This window comes from Protopterus annectens, chromosome 8.part0, assembly GCF_019279795.1.
Source record: "Protopterus annectens isolate FY-2018-M chromosome 8.part0, PAN1.0, whole genome shotgun sequence".
Classification (NCBI taxonomy): Eukaryota; Metazoa; Chordata; order Ceratodontiformes; family Protopteridae; genus Protopterus; species Protopterus annectens.
Genome location: NC_056741.1, coordinates 1,289,406,499 through 1,289,427,811, shown reverse-complemented (window position 1 = coordinate 1,289,427,811; position 21,313 = coordinate 1,289,406,499). Strand labels below are relative to the sequence as shown.

Here is a 21,313-nt window from a genome sequence, read left to right as displayed (position 1 = left end):
GTACTTAATCCACTCAAAGTCTCCCTTTTCTCTCTCTGCTGCTGTAGGACCCTGCAGAACACCCAGGCAGGCTCTTTCTGAAGTAATACAAGTGCAAAAACTGCTCAAACACAGGTTTTTAAAGAGAAAGATGAAAGGGATAGCAAAAGCCCAAAATGGCCACTAAAACTATAGATTCTGAGTTGAAACCACTCTTCCAGTGACAGATAAGCTGTTCAAAGCTTACCACTCTCACTGCTGAACAGAGAAGCTTCCCTCCATCTTAGAAAGGTCTGGGCAACACAGAAACTTACAAAACAGCCCAGAATTCAGCAAAATCTGAAAACCGGACTCTACTGGTTATAGAAAGGTGGGAAACGAATAGGAGATATGATTTTTTTCAAACTCAGGGTGACATTCACAGTCGGTCATAACTGACATTGTTCAGTGTCTGGTGCGAACACCTCTTCTTAAGTACTTAAGTGTTTAGATGAGTCGGCAACAAGACTGCAGCCAGGGGGAATGAATGCCCGTACCACTGTAAAATGACTGAGATGCAACTCAAGTTTTACTTGGCTGCAGGAAAGAAAAAGCCTCAAGTTCCTTAAAAGTGCTAGACTGAACAGCCAGACAAATGAAGATTAGACTAGCAAAGTATCTACCCCAGGTCCTTTGGCTTTTTCTCTTGACACAATTCTCTTATTTTTTTTTTCATACTTAAGGAGAAGTAAATAATATGTTTACTTTCGAATTTGGGACTCATCCTACGTATTTTATGTATGGATGAAAAGGGACAAGCCTCATGGAGGAGAGGGACATTTCTCACGGGATGTCACATTCTGCCAACTGCTCAGCAGCAAAGATGGGGGGTGGTGAAGAGCCAGAGCAAATGTCCACCTCCCAGGAATACAGAGGACTGCTTGGAATACTACCAAGATGTCACAACTTACCATTACATTGACTACTCCCAGAAGATAACACAGTTGTAAGACACCATAACAGTGTACCTTTGAGAGAAGATCCCTTCAGGAAAAAGGTGTTACTTCTTCAATGGTCTATATTGGCATTTTGTAAACTGTTACTGTTCACTAGCTTTTACATAGTTCAGATAGTATACCCAAAGTTTCTCAATGTATTTGGAAAAGTACAGTTATGTACACTTACCATAAATGTAGATTTTCGAGTGTATTCACTGTTGCAGTCATTACATTTGGGTAATCTGCTGGCAGGTTGCCCTCAAGTCGTCCTGAATAACAAAGTCTTGGGTCTTGAGTCGGTTGCTGTCTCCTCTTCCATGACGTCAGGTGTATAAAACATGCAGCCAACACCATTTTAATCAGTTTTTCTTGCCCCAGATGACAGGTGCCCCCCAAATGGGGAGCAAAAAATATAGATATAAACTGTAAATCTATAAATGCACCTTAGAAACATAATGTTTACCTTCAACTAAAAGCAAATACACCACAAAGGCATCTGAGTATAGTAAAGGAAAGAAAAGATATAGAAAGGGGGCTGGCGGGTGGGTAACCCAGACTGCAACAGTGAATACAAACGATCATCTACATTTATGGTAAGTGTACACAACTGTACTATGTTCTTCATGTTTCACTGTTGCAGTCATTACATTTGGGTAGAATCCCAAACAGCATTAGGAGTAGATATTAGGCCCTGCAAGACTGCAGTGGCAAAGCCTGCCCTGGATTTAGAGAAGAGAGGTAAATGATAATGCTTTGTGAACGTATGAACTGAGCTCCAAGTAGCAGCTTGTAGAATGTCTCTGGTAGGGACCCCTCGGAGAAAAGCTGCTGAAGTAGAGGCAGCCCTGGTAGAATGGGATCTGATCCCCTTGGGTACAGGTTTACCATGGTGCAAGTAGCAGAAACGAATGCAATGGCTTATCCATTTAGAAATAGTCTGCTTTGATATAGCCTTCCCCTCTGATCCTGCAGCAAATGCTACCAGTAACTGCTCAGACTTTCTCAGAGATTTTGTCCTGTTTACGTAGAATTTTAGTTGTCTGTGTACATCCAATGAATGCAGAATCCGCTCCCCCCTGTTCTGCAGATTTGGGATAAAAGTTGGCAGGTGAATGGTCTGGTTAAGAGCCACACTGGATACCACCTTAGGCATAAAAGAAGGATTGGTCCTGAGGGCCACCCTGTTCGGATAAAAAATAATGAAAGGCTCCACTGCCATGACAGCCTGTTATTCTGAAACCCTTATACCTGAAGTGACTGCCAAAAGAAAAGCTGTCTTCCAAGAAAGAAACTTTATATCCGCAGTAGCTGCTGGCTCAAAAGGAGGCAGGGTGAGTTTTTCCAGCACAAAATTGAAGTCCCATGCAGGAGTTGGCACTCTCCTGGGAGGCCTTTAATTTTTGGCCCCTCTGAGATACTGTTTTAGCAGTGGATGAGAAAAGAGGGGAGGCTCTGTGTTGTAATGAGCCGAGATGGCAGAGGCATGGATTTTTATTGAAGAAAAAGATAGGCCCTTGACAAGCATCTCAGTTAAGTATTGTAAAATCTAAGGAATATTGGGCTTTGCTGAGTCTATGCCTTGTGCTTGATTCCAAGCATCAGCATAAGATTTTCTAGTACTAGGCCTTCTGGCTTCCAAAACGGCATCTATCACAGGTTTACTGAGAGATGTGGTTTGAATAATTAGTTGATTAGCCATGCTGCAAGATTCAGAGTTTGGAGCAGTGTGTGCAGAATTTGATAGTTCTGCTGAGAAAATAGATGAGGTGTTTGAGGCAAGTACCACGGAGGAAAGTGTGACGTATTCCTTAGAAGCGGGTACCAGTGTTGGCGAGGCCAGTCCGGAACAATTAGAACCATTTTTGTTTTTTCCTGTCTGACTTTTAGTAACACCTTGGAGAGTAGAGGCAGAGGGAAAGGCATAGACTTTTAGTTTTTTCCAACTGAAGGATACAGCATCCACTTTCCATGCTTTTTTGTGATGAGTTCTTGTGCAGAATTTGTCCAACTGACAATTTTGGGGAGAGGCAAATAGATCTATGTCTGGGCTTCCCCATTTCTGTGTTAACATGCTGAAGATTTGTGGATCCAGTTTCCATTCGTGCGGGTCCATAACATTTCTTCTTAGGTCGTCTGCCAGAGTATTTTGCTTTCTTGGCAGGAATTGAGCCTGAAGATGTATTTGGTAAGTCAAGGCTGTGTTCTACAAGTCTACAAAGGGGATAGGAATGGGTACCCCCCTGCTTGTTTATGTACCACATAACTGTGGTGTTGTCCGTCTTTATCAGTAGTTGTCTTGGATGAAGTAAGTCCTTGAAGGCTGTCAGAGCATTCTGAACAGCTAACATTTCTTTCTGGTTGATATGTAGATGCATTTGGTTTGGGCTCCATTTGCCCTGAATGCATCTCCCTGTCAGGTGGCCCCCCCAAGCATAGTCTGATGTGTCTGTAGTTATGGTTTGGGTGGCAGGGGGTAGAGTGAATGACAGTCTATTGTTTTGGTGACATGTCTCTGCCCACCAAAGAAACTCCTGTTGTAGGCAGGGAATGAGAGGAATCATTTTTTCCAGACTGTGAAGATGTTGACTCCATACGCTTTTTAGGTACCACTGAAGTTTCCTCATATGCAGTCTCGCATATGGAATTAGTAGAATGCAGCATGCCATGAACCCCAAAGCCTGCAGAATTTGTCTTGCAGATAACTGGGTTTTTGTTGCCATTTGTTTGAAGTATGTTGTCATTTGCATTCATTTGTCTGGCATGAGGTAAGCCATCTGGGCAGTTGTATTCAAGCTTGCACTCAGGAATGTAATTATTTGAGAAGGTACCAGTTGTGATGTCTTTTCATTTATGGTGTACCCTAGGCATGCCAGAAGCCTTTTTACAAATGCCAAATGTTGAAGAAGAGTGTCCTTGTCCTCTGCCTGAATGAGACAATTGTCCAGATAAGGATAAATTTGAATGCTTCTTTGTCTGCAGAATGCAATTACTGGTGCCAGTCACTTTGTAAAGACCCTGGGCGCAGTACATAAGCCAAAGGGCAGTGCAAAGAATTGGTAATGCAAAATACCTGCTTTGAAGAGGAGGTATCTTCTGCAAGATTCCCTTATTGGGATATGCAGGTATGCCTCTTTTAAGTCTAGAATTACCAACCAGGCATTCTTGCCTAGCATAGGCAGTAGCTGTTGCAAAGTCAGCATTTTGAATTTTGGAATGTCCAGGAACGTGTTCAGAATCGATAAGTCCAGTATTGGACGCCATGATTTGTCTTTTCTGGGTACCAGGAAAATTCTTGAATAAAATCCTTGTCCTTTTTCCTTTTCTGGTTCCGGTTGAATAGCTCCCATATCCATGAGGGACATGACTTGTTTCTGGGCCTCTGCCCAATGGTTTTGTGGCAGATCTGGCCATCTGTTTGGAATTGGCAAAGTATGGAAATGAAATCTGTACCCCTGGGATACTATGTTTAATACCCACTTGTCCCGGGTAATTAACTGCCAATTTTGAGCATGAAGTGCTAGTTTTCCCCCCAAGGGGGCTGCCAAAAGATAAGTGCTTGGAGATGGTAGAGGAAAGTCATTGAGACTGCTTACTGTAAGGTTGTGCTTTGTTACCTCCAAATTTGGAGGTGAAGGCACCCCATTGCTTTGACCTGTAAGATCCCTGTGATTGATATCTGGATCCTTTTGAGCGCCTGGGTTTGCCCTGAGTGGCTCTGTTGGGCACAGGAAAGGACCAATTCTTAGTAGGCCAGTGCCTACTGAACCTGGGCGGCTGCACTTGCAAAAAATCTTTTACAGTTTGCATAGATTTAGCTTTGCCTTCCATTTTCTTTAAAACCTCTTCTGTCTTATTACCAAACAGACTATGATGCTGGAAAAGGGGCATCCAACAATTTAGCTTTAACATAATCAGGCAGATTTTGCTCCTTGAGCCAGGCATGCCTTTTTATCACAGATCCAGTTACAGCGGCCCTGCAAGAGGCCGCCAAGGAATCAAAACCACATTGCTAATTATGCTTTCCAACCTGTTCTGCTGAATGCAATAAATCCTGTAACTCTATTTTCCACACAATCAGAAATCAACATCATTTTCTGTTTCAGTACGCCCATAACACGCTGTTGATATTTAAGCATATGAAACTGGCAGTTTAAAGCCCTGACTGCCAAGGTTGCAGACGTATAAACCTTTTTACCCCATCTATCCAGCGCCCTGGAATCTCTATCACAAGGGGTAAGATTTTTGGCTGAAGAAGCCTTAACACCCTTGAGACCCTGAGAAATAGTCTCAGGATCAGCAGCAGGATTTTTGAAAAGAAATTTGTGGGAGTCGGGAACCCTGTAATATCTGTCTGGCTTACTAGGAGCCGGAGGCAGGGAATCAGGAGCCATGCTTGATTCCGAGAACACATCAACAATGTCTAATACAGGAGGTATTGTACTGCCAAAGGCCTATGCTGAGGTAGAAGAAGGAAATTCCTATGCCTCTTTGTTTTGATTCAGAGAAGTCATGACTCTTCCAGTGAAAATTTCCCTTAAAGTATGCAAAGTCTCTCCAAAAGAGTAATCCTCGGGAGGAGATGCAGATGGGATGGATTTCTCATAAGGTGGAATAGAAAATTCCTAATCAGAAGAGGAATCAGAAGAAATGGAAACCTGATCTGAAGATTCATAATCAGTGCCTTGCCTAGGCCTCTTAGCAGGGGAGGGGGGGGTTGGGAACCCCTGAACAAGGTAATTAAATCCTCAGCCATTTTGATCATTTGTTTTTTAGGCATAGGGGCCTGAACATATGGCTCATGCATCGTTTTTTTAAACATAGAAGTCGTTTTTGACCTTGTTTTTGTTGACGGCGTCGGTTTAATATAAAAATGTTGAGGCCTGAAAACACCCTCAGAAGCCGGTGCCTACTCAGCGGCTCTGGACCCATCCAAAGGAGAGACATCCGCGGGTTCAATACTTTACAAATCTCGCGGCATACCAGACTCTGAATGGGTCTCGGTAGAGGCCTGCGACTCAAAAGTAGCGGGTATCATGGGCTGCGAAAGAGCCTCACTGAGTACCGTCGAACTGGCGACTGGCTTAGGAGAAGCTTCGTCGTCAGCTTTGGACCTCAACGGTCTGTCTCTGTCGTTTTCTTTGCGTTTTTTGTGAACTCCGGTAGTCGGATTGCTAACCGACGACATTTCAAGGTAGTTAAATCTTGAACCAAAATATTCAGAAGCAAAAATATAAAGACGCTTAATAGTGAGTTGGTTAAATTTAGCACAAAACCGACAGCAAGGCATGTTGTGATCATGGCCTAGGCAAGGAATCCAGTACAAATGAAAATCCTTATGAGGTATTTGCTTTTCACAAGTAATGCAATCATTAACTTTTACTGACATCGGTAAGGAGCAAGAAAAGTTTCCCCAACAGGGTACTTAGCTTTAGTTTGAAGACTTTGGTTCTGAAACTCGAAAAAGAAAATTTCAGGAATCGGCCGACCGGCACTTGCAAACTGCTTCTGCTTCGGGCAACGCGCAGCAAGAAAGACGGATTAAAATGGCATCGGCTGCATGTTTTATACCCCTGACGACCTGACGTCATGGAAGAGGAGACAGCAACTGACGCATGACCCAAGACTTTGTTATTCAGGCTGACTGAGGGCAACCTGCTAGCATATGCAATGACTGCAACAGTGAAACACGAAGAACATCTTCCTTTATTATTACATTTTTTGGTTCAGTACAGAATATCTACCAAATGCAATGCTTGCAGTAAGCTGAAAGAAAGAAGAAAAAAAAGTACAACCCAACAACCCATTGAAAAGATTCTCACGGCACCCTACATACATACCCCCAATGTGCCAGACCACTGTTAAACCTTTACAAGGAAAAATAATAACTTAAAAAATCATATGGAAAAAAGGAAATGGAGGGTAATAAACTGAAGTATTAGGATTTACTGTTACAGTGACCCCTCAATACCTACTGTTATAGTAAGTATCTTGCAAAGCTGTACAGCCTGGTTACAAGCAAGCAAGCTCATATATCACGTCATGTTTATGTCTACTTGCGCGCCGGAAAGTCAAAGCAAATTGGACATTTTGCAATAAGGTGCTTGTTTTTTTTATTTCACAATCCACTCTAACAGCTGCGATTCAGATTTTAAACACTACATATCCCACCCATAACAACTCTTAGCATCATTCCAGAAACAGTCCTCCACGCACAGTACCAACCTGAAATCTTCCAACTGCTTACTGATCTCAGGACACTGAATGCTCTGAATATCCTTTAAAAACTTCTTTTGCGTTTCTTCAGGGATAAAATCCGGTCGACTTCGATCTAGACAAAGCAAAATATGCATGAAATAAAGGTTGATTCAACATGGATCTTTAGTCACCTGCTTGCATATAAAAGAATAAAAAGAAGTTATGTACTCACCATAACGTTCCATCTGAGTAGGTACTTCATTTGTCTGCAACCTGTGGGTATCTGGTCCAACCTCGGATCAGAGCCGGCAGCTTTACTAGCAAAAAGATCTGAGCTCCTGGCTCCTCCCCTTTACCCATAATCCCCCGCTATATGCTCCCTTTCCTCAGATCGAGTTTGCTTCATCTAGCAATTAAGACCCTCGACAGAGGACCAAGTAATGCCTAAACACATGAAACAATCTCAAGTCATGATCAGGAACCACAATAATGGTTAGGGGGCATGGAGGGGGGTCGGTTGCAGACAAATGAAGTACCTACTCATATGGAACGTTATGGTGAGTATATAACTTCTTTATCTGAAGTAGTTACTTCATTTGCTCTGCAACCTGTGGGACAGAGTCCCCAGCTACCTAAAACCTTGGGAGGCCCTCAAGGAAGGATATTCCGAAGCACCGTGGAGCCAAAGGAAGCCCTACTCCTGGATATCATATCCAATTTATAATGAGAAATGAATGTATGGGAAGAGGACCAAGTAGCTGCTGAACATATGTCGTTCAGGGGAACCCTGGACCAGAAGGCTGCTGATGTGGCTATGGATCGGGTTGAGTGGGCATGGACTCCGATAGGAGCAGGTTTACCTGAGGCTACATACGCATGAATGATGCACTGTGAAATCCAATTTGCTAAGGTAACTTTGGTAATAGCTCTACCCAGAGCAGATTTGGCAAAGGACACAAACTATCGATCAGCCTTGCGAGTATCCTTCGTCCTGTGCAAGTAAAAACGTAGTTGTCTATGTACATCCAACTTGTGTAATTTGTATTCCCCTTTGTTCTGAAAGTTGGGAAAGAACACTGGTAAATTAATCGACTGATTAATATTTGACTCCGAAGCCACCTTTGGTAAGAAGGAAGGGTTAGTCCTGAGAGACGCTCTATCCCTATGAAAGATTAGATAAGGGGGTTTCATGCAAAGGGCTTGAAGTTCCGAAACCCTCCTGGCTTAAGTAATAGCAACTAGAAAGGCTGTTTTCCATGATAAGAACTTTAATGGAACTGAGGTGGCAGGCTCAAAAGGTGGGCTTGTCAATGCTTGTAAAACCAAAGTTAGGTCCCATGGTGGGACCGCAGTCTTAACTGGTGGTTTCAATAGAAAAATACCTTTCAAGAAGGTTTTGCATATCTTCGCAGAAGCTAAAGATCCCAGCCCATCCCCTACATGAAAATGGGAAATGGCTGCCAATTGTACTTTAACTGTAGATGCACTGGCTCCTTGATGAAAAATGTGTGACAGAAAATCAAGAACTGCCGGAATAGGGAGGGTAAAGGGATCTAAGCCCTTGTCCTTAGCCCAGACAGAAAAACGCTTCCATTTACTACTGTAAATTTTCCTGGTAGCAGGCTTGTGAGCCGCCACCAGAATGGCCTTTACTGGTGATGAGATGCCGGGAGTCCTTGCCATCAGTGGAACTGGATTAACCAAGCCGCGAGCTTGAGGTTTACCAGGTTCGGGGGTTGCAATCCCGCAGGATGCGAAATCAGATCCAGAATGGGATCTAAGATCTATGGAGGAACTACACTGTAAGACCGCAGAGAAGGGAACTAGATCTGGCGAGGCCAGAATGGGGCTATGAGAATAATTCTGCTCCCCAACCGACGTGCTTTCTGAATGAACTTCGTCATAAGAGGAAGGGGGGGATAAGCATAGAGGAGACCAGGTGGCCAAGCATGAACGAGAGCGTCTCTGGGGCTCTCCCCTGGTGGGGGAAGTATCGCAAAAAACTCGCTGCACTTTGTGTTTGATGGAGAAGCGAAAAGATCGCAGCAAGGTAGACCCCATTTGAGGAAGATCTGTTTTGCAACTGATGGTTTCAGAGACCACCTGTACGGTGTGAGGATCACGCAACTCAGTTTATCCGCCAGAATGTTGGACCGAGCCGGAATGTGCGTTGCTACCAGAAAGCGGTTGGTGGATATCGCCCACTCCCAAACTTTCATAGCCTCCCGACAAAGGGGATAAGATCTGGTCCCTCCCTGTTTGTTTATATACCAGACTACCGCCATGTTGTCTGTTTGAACCGCAATAGTCCCTAGAGGAAGAAGGTCGTGGAGAGTTTGCAACGCCAGAAGCACCGCCCTCATCTCTAGGACTGGGGGTCCACGTGCCTTGGACGGTTCTGCCCAAAGAATGCCCCCCCCCCCACCTGAGGCGAGAAGCATCCGTGGTCAACGTGGCTTGGGGCAGAGGCATCACGAAGGGTCTGCCTTCTTGCAGCTCCCGTGAGTGAAGCCACCAGAGGAGGAAGTCCCTGCAAGCCCTGCTCAGGGGAATAGGGGTGTTCAACAGATGTAGCAACAGAGACCATTGGACTTGAAGGGTCCATTGCAGAATCCTCATTCGTAGATGCGCGTGTAGGCAAAGACTGATGGAGCCGGGTTCTGAAGGAGGGCTATAATCTGACATGACAAACTGTTCACCCTGTCTGAAGTTAGTAGGGCCCCAGAGAGGCGAGTGTTCAATTTGGCCCCTATAAATTCCAGAACCTGCACAGGATGAAGAAAGGACTTTTGAAGGTTTACCGAAATGCCCAAACTCTGGGCAAGAGTTAGAGCATAATCCCTGGCAACACACAGTTGATGCCTGTTGGAGGCGGTGATGAGCCAGTCGTCCATGTATGGAAAGACCTGAATGCCCTGGAGTCTCAGGTGGGCTGCAACCACTGACATGACCTTGGTGAACACCCTGGGGGCTGAGGTGAAGCTGAACGGAAGAACCCTGAATTGATAATGACTGGCTCCCAGCCGGAAGCGGAGAAACCTCCTGGATCGTCCGTCCATCAAAATGTGGTAGTACGCATCCTTGAGGTCTATGGAGCACATCCAGTCGTTCTCCCGAAGGATGGGGAGAACTGATTGAAGAGTGACCATCTGGAATTTCTCTTTGGGAATGAACAGGTCCAGGGAAGAAAGATCTAGAATTGGTCTTAAGTCCCCCGTCTTTTTTGGCACTAAAAAGAACCTGGAGTAATAGCCCAATCTGAACTAGTCTGGGGGGATGTGCTGGATGGCTCTTTTTTTCTAGCAGCTTCGAAATCTCTGAAGTTGCCACCTCCCTTTGATCGGGTGGGACATCGGGGAGGCGCTTCATGGGGGGGGGACTTAGGAAGGGAATGGAATAACCTCTGGATATGATTCGGAGTACCCATCGATCCGTCGTGATGGACTTCCAATTTAGTAGGTGCTCCGATAAACGCCCCCCAACTGCCTCCAGAGAGGGACAGCCAGGTAAGCGCTCAGGGCTGTTGCGCAAGGCTGTCAGAGAACGGTTCTCTAGACCCGAAGTTACGCGGCCCCCCTTTGCCTCTGGGCCGGCGTCCATCTTGTCCTCCTCTGCCTCTGAAGGACGAGGGGTCCGAAGCTGGGCAGGACTGCTGAGACTTCCGGAACCACATCTTCTTTTGTCCCCTTTGATTCCTGGAAAAGGATCGCTGGGAATTAGAGAAGTGGACCCAGACGGCAGACAGCGTCTTACCATACTTTTTGCTTTAGACCAGTCTCTCGTAGACGGTCTTGCCAAAGAGCGAAGAACCGTCAAATAGCACGTTTGTGAAGGACACCTTAAAGGGTTCCGCAAAATCGCAAAGGCGGAGCCAGGCGTGATGCCGCAAGACGACCCTGCTGCGCTAGCTCTAGCGGCTCTCTCCGTAGCATGGGAGAGTAGCCGCATAGACGTGTTAGATATAGACTTTAGAGTGGCCATACGAGTCGAGAAAGTCCTCTTATCCTCAACCGTCATGGACTCTGGTGGAGCTGCAGCGTATTTCTTTATTAGGTCTCTCTGGAGTCTGATGATGTGTGCCATGTAGTTCAGCTCCCTTACAGAGAAGGTGGTTGAAGCGAACATCCGCTTCCCAATGCAGTCCAACGTCCGAGATTCCTTATCCGGAGGATGGACCGAGGAACTCTCCTGTGCGAGTTCCTTCTTTGTGGCAGCCGCCACCAACATGGCATCCACAGGTGGACCCTTAGACCTGGCCTACCTATCGGGGGAGGGCTAAGAATTTTATCTGGCCTTCTTGGAATTGGCTCCACAGTGTCCGGCTCCTTCCACGCCCTGGTAGTAATTAAGTCTACCAGGGGGTCAGCCGGGGGGGACACCCAGGAGGTAAACGGGCCTGCCTCAAACGCCTCCAGAAACACGGACTCGTCTGAGGAAGGTTTTTGGGAAGACCACCCCCATCTAATTCGCAACATTTCCATGATGTCTCCAAAGGAGACATCCTCAGGGGGTGACCTTGGGGAACCTTCCCCTTCATCCTAATCCGTGTCTTCCGGGAGGGACTCCGGGGAGTCCAGGTGCCTCCTTTTACACTTCCATTTGTGAGAGACCTCCTCGGTGGGACTATCCAAGGAGGGCTCACCTACGGGGTCATGTTCATCTAAGGGAACTAACTGGAGGGTCGGGGCAGGCTGTCCCAGTGGTCGGATGATGGAGGATAGACCCAAATGCATAGGGGGGGAAGGAGGATCCGTCGCCTGGACCGGGGATCTGGAAGGTCTCAACAGAACCCACTCCACTACCTAAAACGCCGAAGGCAAGCTGCTTTCCCCAGGCTCCGAAAGCAGCCTCCTCGGCTTCGAAGTAGGGATCGGTGTCGGAGCCGAAGCGGTCGGATCCGAGAGGAAGTGTGCTCTGACCTGAACGGCGCCGAAGACACACCCACCCCTACGGATCCGACGCTTGGCTCTCGGCACCGAGTGCTAGGATCTGACACGCTCGAGGGTACAGTTGTCGTCGAAGTTACCGGAACTATCGGCGCCGACAACTGCCCGGTTCCGAAAGGGCCCGGATCCGATGACTCCAAAACTCGAAAACGGGTTGGAGAAGGAGCTACCGGGGCAAAAAGGGCTGCTCCCCTGGGGCAGGAGCACCCCCATCTGCATCTGAGTCTGCAAAAATTGACGCATCATCCGATCCATGTCCGCATCGGTCAGGCTTCTTGTAGATCTAGAAGAGGTCTCGACGACCTCGAGGGAGACCGGTCCTCCTCCTCGAACTCTGGCGAGAAAAGTACAGTTTTGTACCTACCATAAATGTAGATGTCATATCCTCAGTCTTTTCTTGCCCCAGATGTCAGAAGACCCTGAAAAGATAAGGCCAAAACCAAAACTCCCAACATACCTGCACCAAAATATATATATATATATACAAAATATACAAAAGTAGCAGAATATAACCTCACCTACATACTAACACAGAGGGGAACACACAGAGGGAGGGAGGAACATCTACATTTATGGTAGGTACAAAACTGTACTATGTTCTTCATTCCACATTGCTGCAGTCAGGCTGGCAAATCATAAGGAAGCAGGAACTGACAACATGCCCTGCAAAATAGCTGTGGCAAAACCAGCCCTAGACTTAGAGTAGAGAGGAAGGTGATAATGCTTAGAGAAAGTATGCACTGAACTCCAAGTAGCTGCCTCCAAAATATCCTTAGTTGCCACCCCTCAGAAATGCTGTTGAAGTGGCAGTAGCCCTAGTGGAATGAGGCCTAATCCCAGCTGGAATCTCCTTGCCATGATGGGAATAACAAAATGTAATGCAACACCCAATCCATCTAGAAATAGTTTGTTTTGACACAGGCTTGCCCTGAGAACTCAAAGCAAAAGAAACAAACAACTGCTGAGACTGCCTAAAATCCTTAGTCCTGCTTAGCCTGTGTACATCTAAAGTGTGCAAAATCTTTTCCCCTTTATTTTGGGGATCTGCAAGCAAATGAATAGTTTGGTTTAAAGCCACACTAGAAACCACTTTAGGCATAAAGGAAGGATTAGTACGTAATGATACCTATCCTTATGAAAAGTCAGCTCAAACCGCCATAAGGCCTGTAAATCAGATCAAAAGCTCAACCGCCATAAGGGCCTGTAACTCAGAAACCCTTCTTGCAGAAGTAATGGCCAACAAAAAAGCAGTCTTCCATGACAAGTATTTCAGTTCAGCAGTAGCTGCAGGCTCAAAAGGTTGTAGAGTAAGTTTCTCCAACACAAAATTGAGATCCCAAGCAGGAGTAGGAGGGGGTCTTATATTCTTTGCCCTCTAAGAAATTGCTTGAACAAAGGATGTGAAAACAATGGTGGGTCACAATCATAGTGAGCTGAAATTGCTGCAGCATGAATCTTAATGGAAGAGAAAGACAAACCTTTGTCCAATAACTCAGTAAGATATTGAAGAGCCACACTCAAAGGCTCCGAAATCTCCAAATTCTTTGCTGCAGTCCAACATAAAAATCTCTTCCATTTTGTACTAGGTCTTCTGGCTTCCATAATCACATTTAAAACTTGTGGAGGAAGTTGAGACCTGCTGTCTTTCAAAACAGAATATGCCAGGCTGTTAGATGAAGAGCGACATTGAGCAGACGACCGTCCTGAGCTTGACATTGAGCAGGCGAGCCGTCCTTCTGAGACAACAGATGTGGAATCAGGGTAAAGGCCATGGAGGCTTCTTTACCAGACTCCTCAGTAATGGGTACCAGTGCTGCCGAGGCCAATCTGGAGCTATGAAAATCATCCTTGGCTTGTCTTGTCTGACCTTTAGAAGCACCCTTGGAAGAAGAGGCAGAGGACACATGAAGATTTTTCCAACTGAAAGAAAGAGCATCCACTTTCAAACCTCTTTGTGCAAAACTTTGGCAGCTGGTGGTTTAGTGGAGAAGTTTAACAGAACTATGTCTGGAGTTCCCCAGGACACTGTCAACTTTTGAAATACATGAAGATCCAGTTTCCACTCGTGGGGATCCATGATTTGTCTGCTTAACACATCTGCTAAGGAGTTCTGTGCTCCGGCAGAAACCTTGCCTGAAGAGTTAGTTGCAAGCTGATAAAATCATTGCTTGCCTGCACAATGGGTAAGAATGTGTTCCCCTTGTTTGTTGATGTACCACATGACAGTTGTGTTGTCTGTTAGAATCAACACCTGCCCTGGAAGAAGTAACTCCTTGAAAGCCATTAATGCAAACTGGACTGCTAACATCTCCTTCATGTTGATATGTAGATGCTGTAGTCTGGCAGGCCACTTGTCTTGTATCCACTTTCCATTTAGATGAGCTCCCCAAGCAAAGTCTGAGGCATCTGTCGTTAGAATTTGACTCTGCCGGGTCACAGAGAGTCCCTTGTTTAGGTGACATTCCTGAGCCCACCACAAAAATTCCTTTTGAATGCAAGGTATTATTTGAATGACAGTGTCCAAATCCTGGCAGTGCTGTGTCCATACATTTTTGAGATACCATTGTAGCTTCCTCATATGCAGTTTGGCATTGGGAAGCACCAGAATACAAGATGCCATGAACCCTAAGGCTTGAAGGACTGTCCTTGCAGTCAGCCCGGAGTGAAGAGATAGTTGATGGAAGTAACTTGAAAGATTCTTTTGTTTGTCCGGGGTTAAAAGGCCATCTGGGCTGCTGTATTCAGTCTCACACCCAGAAAGCACATGTCTTGAGAGGGTACTAGACTGGACTTTATTTCGTTCACAGAATACCCTAGGCATCTTAGCACTGCTATGACATATTCCAAATGCTGTAGAAGGTCTTCCTTTTCTTGAGCCAGAATCAGGCAATCGTCCAAGTAAGGATAGATTTGAATTCCTTTTAGCCTGAAGTAAGCTATCACTGGAGCCAGAACCTTTGTGAATACTGCAACTTAGTCTTATAGGCACATGAAGGTAAGCTTCCTTGAGATCTAAAGTTACCATCCAGTGATCTTTGCCCAGCAGAGGTAAAAGCTGTTGTAACGTCAACATTTTGAACTTGGGAATGTCCAGATAAGTGTTGAGGATAGATAAATCCAAAATTGGTCTCCTTTCTGGCACAGGAACCGGCTGAATGGCCCCTATTTGGAGTAACTGAGAAATTTGCTTGTGAGCCTCTAGTCTTTGTAGAGGAGGAATGTCTGGCATGCCTTTGAAAGGAGGCAAGGTATGGAAATAAAACCTGTAACCGTGGTGAATGATATCCAGAACCCATCTGTCTTGGGTAATTAAATCCCAATTTTCTTTGAAAAGAGACAGTCTTCCTCCCAACGGTGCTGCCAGGCGAGAATGAACTGGCAGCTGAAAAGGCAGGTCATTGGGTCTGCGTACTGACCCCTGCCCTCACCAGAAGTCTGAGCAGGGAACTCCCTGTCCTAGGTCTAAAAGAACCCTGAGCTCTGCCCTAGACCTACCCCTAGACTGGGAATCATAAGCAGGATAAGTCCATCCCTTAGCAGGCCAATTTCTACTAAATTCCGGAGGCTGCACCTGCAAAAGATCTTTAACAGTTTGCATAGACTTAGCCTTGTCCTCCATTTTCTTCAAAACTGCTTCTAAACCAAACAACACATCAGACTGCAAGGGAGCATCCAAAATCCGTGTCTTAACATGCTCAGCTAAATTCTGATCTCTCAACCAGTAAGAAGAACAGAACCAGTGGCAGCCACCCTGGAGGAGGCCTGCACAGCATCAAAACCACATTGCAAGGAATGTTTACCCACCTGTTCAGACACATGAACTAAATCCTGCAACTCTTTACACTCAATACCTTCCGCCAGAGCATCCACCTTAGATTTCAACTGTGAAAGAAGATAATTCTGATATTTTAACATGTGAAACTGACAATTCAACGCCCTCATGGCTAAAGTGGAAGAAGTATACACTTTCTTTCCCCATCTATCCAAAGCCCTTGCCTCTTTATCAGGAGGGACAGGATTTTTAACAACTGAGGCCTTCACACCTTTAGGCCCCTGAGAGACAGTTTCGGGTCTGCCCTAGGACTCTTAAAAGATACTTATGAGCTTCAGGCACCCTATAATACCTATCCGGTTTAACTGGGGCAGGAGGCAAAGAATCAGGATTCAGGGAAGCCTCTGCAAAAACATCTTCCACCACATTCAAAACAGGAGGTATAGCTAAAGGCCTATGCTGGGGTAAAACAAGAATTCCCTAAGCCTTTTCCTGGAATCAGAGAAATCTTGACCTTCCCATTTAAAATGCTCCCTCATGGAATGCAGAGTCTCTGAAAATGAAAAATCCTCAGGAGAGAATCATCCACATCAGAATCAGAATAAGGAGGGTACTCCTGCAAGTCTTCAGCCGAAGACTCAGAAGCCTCGAGCATTGCTCAAAACTCTCAAACTCAGGTTCCACCCTAGGCCTCTTATCAGGAGGGGCATAGAACCCTAATCATAGTAATCAAATCCTCTGCCATTTTAAGCATATGTTTCTTAGGCAAAGACCCTGAAGCACTAGGAGAAACCCCCACTGAAGCAAAACTGGGCCTGCCCTCAAAGAAGCCTTGGAAACAGAAGGGAGGCTCTGACCACCTTAGGAAGAGAGGGAAGAACAGCCACCTGAGAAGCCCCTCAGCCTGGCCTACTTCCTGAGAGGATACATCCTGTAACAGTAAAGTCTCTCCTGAGACTCCAAAGAAACACCTGGCAAAACCTCCGGCTCCACTGAGCCTCTAAAGAACCGGCGTCTGGGACTGTCGGTTCTTCCGGAGCATCCGACGGCAATTTCTAATTACAACGCTTCGCAAACACTAACCTGTCACAGTCTAACATTCTCTTAATAGTGCGATTGTTAAATCTAACACAAGAGCGGCAACCAACAATAAACAAGGTATACACAAAGTATGGTAATCCCTATGAGGTATCTGTTTCCCACAAGAAATACAGTTATTCACTTTTTCTGACATCGGTTAAATACTGAGGCAAGAAAAACAAAATATTCCCCAACTTTGATTGGTCGTCTGAAACTCTGGCTTCAGAAACTTTCAGAACGCCAACCTGCACTCGCAAAATTGCTTCTGCATCGGACCATGCGGCAAAAGGACTACCCAATAGTTAGGACTGCAGCAATGTGGAATGAAGAACATCAAGGCGAACGGAGCCGAGAGGGAGAGGATCCGGAAGCCCTCATAGAGGGACTAGCAACTTTAGATGGCGGGGCTGAGGGATGAGTCTCAGCCCGCCTCTTGTGGCTTCTACGTTTTTCCTTTTCTTTGTGCCTCTTCTCTCTGGTAGAGGCAGAAGAGTCCCCTGAACCCTGCACAGAAGAGGGAGGTTGAGTCCCAGGCAGAGTCGGGGGATCTAAAGGCATGGGGACTGCAGTAGCAGCCTGTGTCTTAGAGGGAGAGGAAGAAGAAGTGTCCTGCGGTAACAAACCCACCAGGATCAACTTGTTCTTCCTATCCCTGATGGCCCGGGGGTTGAACGCTGCACATATCTGGCAGCTGGTGGACAAGTGGGCCACCCCCAGACACAACGCACTGAGTGTGGCCATCTTTCAGCCGCGGCAAACGAGATCTGAGGAAAGGGAGCATGTAGCAGGGGATTATGGGTAAAGGGGAGGAGCCAGGAGCTCGGATCTTTTAGCTAGTAAAGCTGCCAGCTCGGATCCGAGGTCGGATCCGATACCCACAGGTTGCAGAGCAAATGAAGTAACTACGTCAGATCATACATTATATGTCTTTTGCAGTTCATGTTTTACTACATCTTAAAACAGTTGTCTTTTTCCTTATTATAATGTCATCTTAACGCAGATAGCTTGCTCTTCATAATTTGTGTAAAAATAATAAGAATTCAAAAAATCTACAAATCTGTATCTTTGGTATCTGACAATTGCAACATGTTATACCTGAAGAGTTGTTCTATGAAATCTATTTACTTGAACCATAAAAACATATAAACATTTCCAGGGGGGACACTGCTAGATGTTCTAGATCAAGGGTTCAATATACAAAGTACAGTTTTGTACCTACCATAAATGTAGATGTCCGATAGGACATATGGGTTGTCCTGCCTCAGGCAGCCCTGCGGTCGGCCGGATTCCAAAGTCTGGGTCTGGCCTCGGCTGATGTCGCACACCACCTGACGTCATAGCTGCTGTGGTATAAAGGCATCAGCCGACGCCATTTTCCTCAGTGTTTCTTGCCCCAGATGCCAGGTGCCCTCTAGGAAGGCTAAATTTGGATAGATGCAAATAATTCCAAACAATAGAGAGCCAAAAAATATATATACATATATATATATACATATATACAAAAACAAATACACCATAATAATTTCCCCCAGCTAGCTAAAAGAGGGGCAAGTACCCTAGGAGTACCACAGAGGGGAAGGAGGGTGGGTAATCCTGACTGCAGATGCATACCTATCGGACATCTACATTTATGGTAGGTACAAAACTGTACTATGTCCTTCAAGGATGCATCTGCAGTCCTAACATATGGGTAGAATACCATAGCCAAACTGGGTGAGGAGGCACTAAGATAAAGACGGTGTAGTCAAGATCCCTTGCAACACAGCAGTTGCAAAACCTGCTCGGGATCTGGAGTATAAGGGAAGGTTATAATGCTTGGCAAATGTATGCACGGAGCTCCAAGTAGCAGCTTCTAAAATGTCTTTGGTAGCCACTCCTCGTAGGAAAGCTGTAGTGGTGGCTGTAGCTCTTGTGGAATGAGGTCTGATATTTTCAGGAGTTCTCTTTCCATGAAAAGAGTAGCAAAATCGTATGCAATTTCCTATCCATTTTGAGATTGTCTGTTTTGAAATTGCTTTTCCTTGCATTCTTGTTGCATATGCTACCAACAGTTGGTCAGTTTTTCTGTTGGTTTTAGTTCTGTCCAGGTAGTAGCGTAATTGTCTGTGCACATCCAAGGTATGTAGCAGTCTTTCCCCCCTGTTCTGTGGGTTGGGGAAGAATGTAGGTAAATGAATTGCTTGGTTCAGTGATACTCTGGAGACCACTTTTGGCATAAAGGTAGGGTTGGTCCTCAAAGACGCTCGATCCTGATGGAAGATTAGAAAGGGCTGCACTGCCATTAATGCCTGTAATTCAGAAACCCTTCTTGCTGAACTAATTGCTAGCAGGAAAGCAGTTTTCCAAGACAAGAACTGTAAATCTGCTGTTGCTGCCGGTTCAAAAGGGGGAAGTGTTAGCTTTTCCAGCACAAAGTTGAGATCCCATGTAGGTAAAGGTGGTTTCCTTGGAGGCTTTACGTTTTTGATTCCTCTCAAGAACTGTCTGAGTAGAGGATGAGAGAAGACAGGAGGATCCATGGTGTATTCTGCTGAGATTGCTGATGCATGAATCTTGATGGAGGAGTAGGAGAGGCCATTGTGGAAAAGTTCTGCTAAGTATTCCAGGATGTGTGCTATGTTTGCCAATGAAACATTTTCTCCCTTTGCTGTACTCCACATGAGGTATCTTTTCCATTTGGCTGAATAAGTTTTCCTTGTGGAGGGTCTGCGAGCCTCCAGGATAATGTCCTTAACCCTCTGAGATAAATCTGGGTTATTTTGTCTTATGCAATATTCCAAGCAGCCAGCTGCAGTGTTTTCAAGTTTGGATGTAGGATCTTGTAGTTGTTCTGTGCCAGGAGTAAGGGACATAGAGGTAGAGGCCATGCGTGTGACCGAGACATGCTTCTCAGCAGCGGGTACCAATGTTGCCTCGGCCAGTCTGGAGCTATCAGGATTACCCTTGGCTGATCCTCTTTGATCTTCAGTAGGACTTTGTACATCAAAGGAAGAGGTGGGAATGCATATGCTGTCAGGTTTTTCCAGCTGAAAGAGAGGGAGTCCACCCTCCAAGCAAGTGGGTGGAATGCTCTTGTGCAGAATTTCTTCAATTGGTGATTGTGTGGGGAGGCGAACAGGTCTATCTCTGGTAGTCCCCATTTCTTTGTTATGGTTTTGAAGATATCTGGATGCAACATCCATTCGTGAGCATCCGTGGTAGTTCTGCTTAAGGTGTCTGCTAGTGAATTTTCTTTTCCTGGTACAAATCTGGACTGGAGTTGAATGTTGAGATTCAGGGCCACATTCCACAGGTCCATTGCCATCCGGCATAGGGGATATGAGTGTGTACCTCCCTGCTTGTTGATGTACCACATGACTGTGGTATTGTCCGTCCTTATCAGCAAGTGACCTTGTTGAAGGAATGGTCGGAATGCCTGGATTGCATGTTTCACTGCCAGCATCTCCTTTTGATTTATGTGTAGATTCAGCTGGTCTTGGGTCCATAGGCCTTGTATGCACTTGTCCACCATATGCGCCCCCCAGCCTAGGTCTGAGGCGTCCGTGGTGATAGTTTGGCTTGGATGAGGTTTGTGGAAAGGCAGCCCTCTGTTCAACCGACAGGCCTGAGCCCACCACTGGAATTCTTGCTTTAGGCATGGAATCACTGGAATCTGGGCTTCTAGACTGTGCTTGTGTTGAGACCATACATTCCTTAGGTACCATTGCAACTTTCTCATATGCAGTCTGGCATGCGGAATCAGTATTATGCAGGATGCCATGTAACCCAGGGCTTGCAGGACTTTCCTTGCAGTAAGCTGAGTTTGTGTTGTTAATGTCATGAAATATATTGGGAGTTGCTTTTGTTTTTCTTCTGTGAGAAAAGCCATCTGAGTTGATGTATCCAGTTCTGCCCCCAAGAATGTTATCCTTTGGGATGGTACTAGTCTTGATTTTTGCATGTTGACTGTGTATCCCAAGGCTTGCAACAATTGTATGACCTTTTCCAAATCTTTTGTTAATTTTGCCTTGTTGTCCGCTTGTATTAGGCAGTCATCCAGGTATGGGTAAATTTGAATTCCCTGAAGCCTGCAATGAGCAATTACTGATGCCAGGCATTTTGTGAATACTCTGGGTGCAGTAGATAAGCCAAAGGGCAATGCTGAGAATTGATAATGCTCTGATCCTGCAAGAAATCTGAGGTGTCTTCTGCAGTCTGGTCGTATAGGGACGTGCAGGTATGCCTCCTTGAGATCTAGAGTTACCAGCCAAGACTCCTTGCCCAGCATGGGAAGAAGTTGCTGGAGAGTCAGCATTTTGAATTTTGGAACAATGAGGTATGTGTTCAGAGCGGACAAGTCGAGAATAGGTCTCCATTGTTTTTCT

At 45.7% G+C, this 21,313-nt stretch overlaps 1 protein-coding gene across 6 annotated transcripts in view; it reads right to left on the bottom strand.

Moving 5' to 3' along the window:
- The window catches only part of ARHGEF1 (Rho guanine nucleotide exchange factor 1), a 3,019,431-nt gene that overhangs the window by 1,589,677 nt on the left and 1,408,441 nt on the right, over positions 1-21,313 (bottom strand). For all 6 annotated transcript variants that reach the window (XM_044080805.1, XM_044080809.1, XM_044080807.1 and 3 more), the window contains one exon: positions 7,179-7,284. In XM_044080805.1, coding sequence (XP_043936740.1) covers positions 7,179-7,284 — 106 coding nt within the window. The remainder of the gene's footprint in view (positions 1-7,178; positions 7,285-21,313) is intronic.